Source organism: Magnolia sinica, chromosome 2 (assembly GCF_029962835.1).
Source record: "Magnolia sinica isolate HGM2019 chromosome 2, MsV1, whole genome shotgun sequence".
Classification (NCBI taxonomy): Eukaryota; Viridiplantae; Streptophyta; class Magnoliopsida; order Magnoliales; family Magnoliaceae; genus Magnolia; species Magnolia sinica.
In genome coordinates, this window is record NC_080574.1 from 90,504,330 (window position 1) to 90,513,968 (window position 9,639).

Sequence of the window (9,639 nt, forward strand, 5' to 3'; positions counted from 1 at the left end):
GGTATGCATGAATCCTTGTGGGAAATTCCCACTGATTTTTCACTCACCCAATCGTCCGGTTGCACCAAATAGACACAGGTTTGATGACAGGTGGAGACCTCCATAATGGGATTCCAGGGATGGCTGAGGAGGAGATTGGCGAGGAAGAACTCTATGTGAATGCAGTTGATCTGTTGGAGCTCAACTAATATTTTAGGATTTATATATTTTCATGTTTCAGACTTTGCGTTTTACTTGAATTGTAATAAAAATTCTCCTGCTGTGGGATTTCATTTTGCTTCCATTTACTTGTATTAAACTTCCTTGTAATTACTCTTGATATCTCTAGTTTACATGGTAGTTGCCTTGTTTTATGTCATGAAATTTTCTAGTGCTTAGATGTAAAGTTGTTTACTTCATAGTGTAATACTCGGGTTCTCAATGAGAAGCGACTATCCTCGGGTTTTGAGAACCAGGGTGTTACATTAGCTATGCACTGTTTGATTGAACTAATGCAACTATATTCAAATTGAATTCATAACATCTATAAATATAATAAGATATGTATGAAAACTAGGGCTATACACGAGCCAAGCTAGCTCGAAAAGCTTGCTCGACTTGGCTCGATCTAGCTTAACTTGACTCGACTCGAATGATGAGTCGAGGCGAGCCAACCTTCATATGACCCAGCTCGTTTTGAAAACAAGCCAAGTTCGAACATAGTAGAGCTTGACTCGACTCGACTTGAACCCGGCTCGAGCTCTCGGCTCGACTCGAATATATATTATATTATATTTAAAAATTAAAAAAATTAAAACTTAAACTATACCAAAACCGTCCATTCTTTTCTTACCCTTTCCCTTCCTTACCTAACTCGCCGCGCTTGAGCTCCTCTCTCTCTCTCTCTCTCTCTCTCTCTCTCTCTCGGCCACTCGCCCAAGCTTGACTCAGCGTTTGCCCGACTTATCTCAACCATATGGCCTGCACTCGCCCGAGCTCTCCTCTCTCTCTCTCTCTCTCTCTCTCTCTCTCTCTTGGCCACTCGCCCAAGCTTGACTCAGCGTTTGCCCGACTTATCTCAACCATATGGCCTGCACTCGCCCGAGCTCTCTCTCTCTCTCTCTCTCTCAACACCAACAACAAGGTACCCTCTATGGCTCTATCTAATATTATACACACACACACATATTATTAATTGAATATTTGATTTGGGGGTTGGGTCAGTTGGGTCGAGTTGCTGGGTTGAGTCAGGTGCGGGTTGGGTCGGGTTGGGAGTAGACTTGACTTGAGGTAAGCTCGCCTCTACTCGATCCACTAGCTCGCCTCGAGCTTGACTCGAAAGATTTGACAAACAAGCCAAGCTCCAATGGTAAGCTTGAGGTCGAGCTCTAGCTCGACCTCGAACTCGAGGAGAGCACGGACGAGCCAAGCTAAGATTGACCCACCTCGACTTGGCTCGATGTACAACCCTAATGAAAGCACAACCAATTCATTTAAAAGGGAAATTTCGAAATTTTTTTATTAATTTATTAATTTAATAATTTTTTTTATTTTTTAATTAAAAATAATTTTTATTTTACAAAATAAAAAAGGTTAACAAATCAGTAGATTAGGCCTTATACATGCTTGATTTCATGTTTGTAATGCAACATTGTAAGCAATTTGGGAGAAATTGGGAATTTTCCCAAAATCGGGCCACCTACGCTCAAATCTCAAAATTAAAGGTTGAAATTCTTGATTTTCCATGAAAAACATGAAGAATCAAGGATTTTTTTAATTTTATTTTATGATTTCGCACATTTTATATGATTTAAAAAAGGATCAAAACGAAAAATTACTCACAAAATGAGAAACGACCCCGAATACAAGAAAATCTTGATTTTAATTTTAAATCTGGGTTTTTCTCCCAAATCCAAGCAAAGGCTGGACCGAAATCCACCCACTAATAGGTTAGAAGAGAGAAATTTGAAGAAAAATGAAAAAAATAAAATAAAATCGGATTTTAGGGTTTTTGGGAAGGCAACGTGCATTTCCTATGAAGTATCGACGATATATGTCGATATCGACAAATATTGTCAATACATTGTAAAATCCTTTACAAAAAACATTGATATCGCGTGATATCTCGTGACATCGCCGATACATACCAATACTTTGCAATATCTTGCGATATTATCGTCGATATTCAGGAATCTAGTTTTTTTTTTTGGTTATTACCCATCGATTTCGTATCATTGACATGCGATATCGATAATATTGGCCAATATTATCGATATTGCAAACATTGGCCAGATTCACTCGGTTTTGTATATGGGGTGGAATCGCTGCGATTAAGGTACCGCTGATATGGCTATTGTAACCGTTTCTTAAAACCATAGATATGACAAATGTTATGTGGGGTCATATGACGGACGTCTTGGGTCCTGCGCAGTGTACCACATAAGTATGTGTGGCATTTATGCATGCATTGAAGGAGTTTTTGTAAGCCCACACGCTTATAAGTCAGTTCTCTTACTTAGCAACACATCAACACGTTTAATTAGATCTTTTGCAAATTGACGAGCGTGGAAGTGAATATGGGAGAGGAAGATCAAGCTCTAATTCTAGAATTCTCTTCTAGAGTCTTACAATAGCTTCGTAGACACCATGTGCCATGGTAGAGAGACGATTGATGTTGAGACCGTCTTCTTAGCCCTTTAGTCGAGGGTGTTGAGAAAGGATAGTAGCCCAAGTTCCTCTACGGATGCGTTGGTAGTTAGGAGAAGGAATTCAGAGCGGAAGAAGGGAAATTCATCGTGTTCACGGTCTAAGTCTAAGGGCAAGGGGAAGATGAAGTGTTGGAACTGTGGAAGAAAAGAAAATATAAAGAAGGATTACCATAATCCTAAAGCCCAAAAGGGAGATAAGGCAGATGAAACGCCGAAAGAGGCCAATGTAACAGAGTGGAGTGAGGATGTGGAAACTAATGATGTTCTAATTGCATTCAAATCCAGCTACCATAGCGATGAATGGATTTTGGATACGGGGGCATCATACCACAGGACTTTGCATCAGGATTGGTTCTCCACATGCAATGAACGTGATGGTGGCTAAGTGTTTATGGGTAATGGTGTTGCCTGTAAGGTCCTTGGAATTGGATCGGTGCACATTAGGATGTCTGGTGGGATGGAGCGCATTGTGACAAATGTGAGACACGTACCTGATCTACGAAAGAATCTGATCTCTCTAGGAGCTCTCAAGGAAATTGGGTGTAAATTCACCTGTTTTGATCGTGTCCTAAAGGTTTCAAAGGGGGCACTAGTAGTGATGAAGGCACATTGAAATGGTAACCTTTATAGGTTGATCGGGAATATTGTATCGGGTGGAGCTACAATGTCTATAGCAAAGTCCACGTTGGCACATTTGTTGCATGCACGTTTGGGCCACATGAGTGAGCATGGCATGAGGGTACTTTTTGATCATTCCTTGGTTTCTGCATTTAAAAGCATTGATTTGAATATATGTGAGCATTATATATTTGGTAAACAATCAATGTTATCTTTTATGTCGTGAAAACATGTTAGTAATGCTATTATAGATTATGTGCATTCTGATGTATGGGGGCTCTTGCCCGTTGTTTTTGGAGTGAGGTCATCATTTTTTGTATCATTCATAGATGACTATTCTAGAAAGGTGTGGGTGTACTTCATAAAGTACAAATCTGACATTTTTGCCACTTTCAAAGTGTGGAAGGTGATGATAAAAAACAATCAGGGCAAAAGTTCAAAGTTTTGAGGACAGATAATGGAGGTTAATTCACTTCTAATGAATTTAACCAGTTTTGTAAAGATGAAGGGATCGTACGACATAACATAGTCAAGCATACACCAGAGCAGAATAGTGTAGCAAAATGGATGAATCGAACTCTCTTGGAGAGAGCCCGAAGCATGTTGAACAATACTGGGTTAGGCAAGGAGCTATGGACTGAGGCGGTTAACACGACTTGTTACTTAGTGAATCGGTCCCCGTCTATGTCGATTGGTTATAAAATTTCAGAAGAAGTGTGGAGTGATCATGAAGTTGATTACTCAGGGCTGCGAGTTTTTGGTAGTGATGCTTACTCTCATATACCGTCCGTTGAGAGATATAAGCTAAACCAAATAATTAAGAAGTGTATCTTTGTTGGTTATGGTGATGGTGTGAAGGGATAAAGGTTGTATGATCGGGTCACATGGAAGATCATGATTAGTTGTGATGTCAGGTTTGATGAAGATTCTTTGTTCCGTAAGGAAGAACATAAGGAATTAGAAAATCAGCAGTGATGAATGCTGAAATTGACAAGGGTGAAACATAGGTTGAAGTTGAGCAGCAACATTTATAGGAGTAAGTTGAGCCACCTGTGAGGAGAAATCCACCGCGAGATTGTAGGTTACCAGTGAGATATGGAGATGACTCGAAAATTGCATTTTTCCCTATTACAGATGAGGGGGATCCGTCTACCTTCCAGGAAGCACTGGATGACCTAGATGTTGGGAAGTGGACGGTGGCGATGCAAGACGAGATGTACTCTTTGTACAATAATGAGACTTGGGAGCTGGTAGAGCTTCCCGTTGGGCGTAAAGCGATCGGGCACAAGTGGATTTATAAGAAGAAACATGATATGTACAATGTAAGGCAAGATTGGTGGTGAAGGGGTATGCACAGAAAGAATGTTTCAACTTCAGTGAGATATTTGTGTCGGTTGTCAAGCAAGTATCTATTAAGTTTATGTTGGCACTAGTTGCCTAATACAACCTTAAGCTAGAACAGATGGATGTAAAGACTGCTTTCCTACATAGGGAGTTGGAAGAGCAGATCTACATGAAGTAACTAGAGAATAAGGTTTGCAGGTTGAGGAGGTCGTTGCACGACCTTAAATCGCCTTGGCAGTGGTATAAGAAGTTTGATACTTTTATGGGGAGTCAACGGTTTACTAGGAGTGAATATGATCACTGTGTCTACTTTAAGACACTGAGTGATGGAAGATTCATTCAATTGGTATTGTACATTGATGACATGCTTATCACTAGTTAAAACATATGTTTGAGATTAATATATTGAAGACTTAGTTATCAGGAAAATTTGAAATAAAAGATCTGGGGGTTGCAAAGAAGATTCTCGGCATTGACATACATAGAGACAGATGGAGGAGTAGATTATAATTATCTTAGGTGGATTACCTTAAGAAGGTATTGGTGAAGTTTGGGATGGACAAGGCTAAGCTAGTTAGCACACCCTATGTTGCATACTTTAGGCTCTCTTCAGAGCAATGTCCCATTGTAGATGAAAAAAAACAGGTTATGTCTTGTATGCCCTATTTGAGCGCGGTTGGCAATTTGATGTATGTCATGGTCTCTATGAGACCAGATATTTCAAATGTAGTCGATGTTGTGAGCAGATATATGTTAAACCCTAGCAAGTAACTTTGGGAGGCAATGAAATGGATGCTTCATTATCTACAAGGTACACTGGCCTATGTCTTGACATTTCAAAAATCAGAGAGAAAACTTGTAGGCTATGTTGATTCGGACTACACATGGAATGTGGACAACAGAAGGTCCAGTTACTCATTTGTATTAGCGGGTGGAGCAGTTGGATGTCAAAGCTTTAGTCTATGGTTGCTTTTTCCACAATAGAAACTGAGTATATGGCGACGACGGAAGTATTCAAAGAAGGTGTTTGGTTGTGAGGAATGATGAACGAACTTGGGCTTCAAGAGGAGGTTGTTCAAGTTAATTGTGGCAATGAAAGCGCGATCAATTTGGCGAAGAATTCGGTTTACCATTCTAGAACTAAACATATTGATGTTCATCATCGTTTTATCCGACAGGTGTTTGAGGAAGGTGGTGTCACTCTCGAGAAGATCCACACGAGCCTGAATTCGGCGGATATGCTGACAAAGGTAGTTCCCGCAGAGAAATTTCCGATTCTATTCGACTTCTCAGGGTCTGGTAAAAGGTTGATGAAGACGGAGTGTGCACGAGAAGTAACGATGATAATGTAGCTATGATTGAAGCAATTAGAGATGGAACTTGGAGTCGTGTTGATTGAGGACATGGTGGAGATTGTTGACAGATGTCTTAAATCAATTAGAAACAGGGCGATTCGATTTGATCGAAGACCCGATCAATCTGATCGGAAAACTCCTGAATTTCGACTTTTGCTCGTTGGACAGTTTGTGGGTCCAAATCGATCCGATTGAGGATGACTTCGATCCCATCAAGGGGTCGTTGATGGCTCTCAATCTAATCGAAGCTCCATCAATCGATTTGCACAGTTTTGTGGAATTTCAGTTTTTGTTTCCTAATTCGGTTTTAACTCTATTTAAGGGTTTGTAATTGGGGATTAGGGTATTGAGAACATTTTTAGGGCTGTTGTGAGCTAAGGGAGATCAAAGCTAGGGTTTTGTAAGGTTTTCGGGGTTTTTCTTGGATTATTAAGACCATCCATCTCTTCTACATTGTTTATCATAGTGGATACGTTGTCGCTTTGTGCCGTGGTTTTTCCTGCAAGGGTTTTTCCATGTAAAATTTGTGTATGCTTTGTGAATGCTTTGTTTACGTTTGCTTAATCTCGTGTGATCTGAATTCGGGGTTTGCTTCCGTGGATTCCCAATAGACCATGACATTAATGTACACGTGTATGGGCTTAGCAAACCTCTGGCTTGATATATATGCACATAGCAGGCTGCTATCATACAATTAGTTTGTAGGTTTTATACTGTGATATATAGAATACATATTTACTATTGTAATGGTTTATGGGTAAACTCTGGGCAACATCATTAGAATGTAGCTATATCATGTGAATTTCTCTCCTTTGTTTTGTTTTCCTTTTTGCTATATTACTTGACTCTATGTTTGATCAGATGGAACTAGGAAAATTACCAACTATTCAGATGAAACTAACAGCAAGTGCTTATGCAGTCTTTAAAGTTCATTCAAGAAAACTGCATGTTGTTAACAGTTTTTCTGCATGGTCTCAAGACTGGCATGCTGTTCTCCAAAGTGTTCTCTAACACTGCTGGGTTGTCATTAATGATATGATGGAAGGTTCCTGCTTTATCAGTTTTCTCAGGGATAGGAAGAAACTAATTTCAGCACCGAAGGAAATCTACTTATCATGTGCAATGTGTTTAAATTAAGTTCTGCTGTTCTTAGCTTCGTAACAAACTTAATTCAGAAATTCAGATTAGGTGGGGTTTTGGCCTTGTAATACCATTTTAAAGTTTCAACTGAAGATAAACAGATCAGTGTTTCTGATTCCCTGTTTGAGTTGGAGAATCAATGAAAAACTCAACAATTTTATAGGAAACATCCATGTGGATCATTGGCGTCGCCTTCTTCTTCTTCTTCTTCTTCATCTTCTTTTTATAAATGAGATTGGTGTATGGACTTGGTATTTGTAAAATATGAGTTCACTTAGTCGATTGGAATTCTAAGTCAATTAAAGGTTTTTTTTTTTTTTGGAACATGGATATATACTAGCAAGTAATGTTTAGAATATTTGTATCTTTGTTGTACTGGGAATGTCACAATCATAATAGCTTCGTCCCATGTAGTTGGGGTTGGCTTTAAGAATCATGTTTTGCCAGTCATTTGAAACAGGAATTCACGTTGGGTTGTATCATGATGAATTCACCTGTCTACATGATGCAAAATGTTTGTATGCATGTATCAGTTTGCATCATTGATAATTTTGGTGGATTTCTAAGATCACGTCAAGGTCAGCAATGTCAGGAGCTATCGTATTGTTTGAGGAATGTGTCACAACAATGCATATGGCAATAAAATAATGTTTCAAATGATATTTTGAACCTTGCAGCAGGAGTGCTATGAAACATAAATAATTCGTCTTTAAGCTCTTTGTTAGTATGTGGAAGATGTTTTGTTCACTAACCCAAACCCCATTTTACTGAAATTAAGAGCATTCTACCATTTATAAAGAAATTCAGTTGCATTGTTCATGACTACCTATACTAAACCATGATTGCTCTTGATACAATATATTAGAGGGATTTACGTTCCTATTCTTCTTTCTGCCGAATCCATCTTGCTTCTTTTTGCTGGGTTCCAACGGAGATATGTTTTGTTGGACATGCAGGTTGATGTCTATGTGGAGAAGCATGTATGAATGCCACCAGGTCCAAACACACATAGTCCAACAGCTCAAGTTCCTCAACAACATTGTCTTGGGGATGGAACCCACCACTGAAATCCACCATCAGTCCACTCTCCAACTTGAGCTTGAGGTCCAGCAATGGCACTTGGCCTTCTGCAATCTCGTGAAGACCCAAAGAGACTACATCCATTCCCTCACGGGCTGGCTCCATCTCAGCATCTTCCAATTCAACCACCACCCTCTACTCAAGACCCAAGACAACCCTCCAATCTACTTTCTGTGTGAAGAATGGAAGCTGGCGCTCGATAGAATTCCTGACAAGGTGGCGTCTGAAGGCATCAAAAGCTTCCTAACAGTAATCCATGCTGTTGTCCTTCAGCAAGTGGAAGAGAAGAAGCAGAAGAAGAGGTCCGAGGCTGCATTTAAAGAGCTCGAGAAGAAGGCGGAGGCGCTCAGATCATTGGAGTCCAAGTATGGTCCTTATTCGTTGCCCGGAGAATCTGGTTCTGGGGCACGTCAGGACCCGGTTGCAGAGAAGCGGGCCAAGGTGGAGATATTGAGGGCGAAGGCTGAGGAGGAGAAGATGAAGCATGAAAAGTGTGCAAGTGTGACAAAAGCGATGACTGTGAACAATCTACAGACGGGGTTTCCAAACGTGTTCCAGGCAATGACGGGTTTCTCCGGCATATGTATGCAGGCATTCGAGTCGGTTTACAACCAACCCAAAGGCGCTGCCAGTCACAATCACGACTTGAAGAGACTACTGACTTGAGAAAGGGATGAGGAGATGCACCCGGGTTTCATGTATATATTAGAAGGCTTCTTTAACCTGGCTTTTAAACGAGGATTTGTTTCTATGACAGCATCTGTGAGTGTCCATCGCTGATGAATGTTGGTTGAGGCAATTTTGGAAATGGGTACTAAATCAATCGTTCAATTTGATCCGATGCAATTAGTTGGAAGTGTTTGGGATGTAAGGGATCTATGGATTTGGGGTTTGGGTTTAGACCCAGATTCATCTTTGGGCTTGTAGCTTTCCATCTGGGCTTTTAATTTTCAAATGAAAAATGGTTTTTGATTGAAGCTGTAAACCATTCTCAGTAATTATCATCTAAGCATAGAAGAATTCCTATAGTTGGCTTTGGTTATAAGTTTCTGAAAGTGGGTTGTGTGGTTTGAGTGATTTGAATGGCTGATATGAAGGGCCATCATGTATCCTTATTGCCTGAAAATCTGGACAGTTTAAGTCAAAGGCATACAACAGTGGTAGAGCAATTTGGATCTTGTTAGTGTCTGCCCCGTAGCTACTCATCTGTGTTGGTTGGTCAGCCAATGCTCTGCTGGGTTTATTTATTTAGGGCATGTTTCGATGCCCACTTAAAAGTGAGTTCATCTCATTTTAGTTTACATCACGTGGTATTAGTGATCATCTTTATATTAATTGTTGGATGTACTTTTTTATCCATACAAAAGAAAAAGGGAACTCTAATACATAGTTAGGCTTAAATAAAATGAGATGAA

General features: G+C 40.0%; 1 protein-coding gene across 1 annotated transcript in view; it reads left to right on the forward strand.

Annotated features, from left to right (window-relative positions):
• The window catches only part of LOC131237258 (protein ALTERED PHOSPHATE STARVATION RESPONSE 1), a 61,118-nt gene extending 51,839 nt beyond the window's left edge, over positions 1-9,279 (forward strand). Inside the window, exon 4 of the mRNA XM_058234946.1 lies at positions 8,101-9,279. Within this exon, the coding sequence (XP_058090929.1) occupies positions 8,101-8,890 (790 nt within the window). The 3' untranslated portion in view covers positions 8,891-9,279. The remainder of the gene's footprint in view (positions 1-8,100) is intronic.
• The last annotated feature ends 360 nt before the right edge of the window (positions 9,280-9,639 follow it).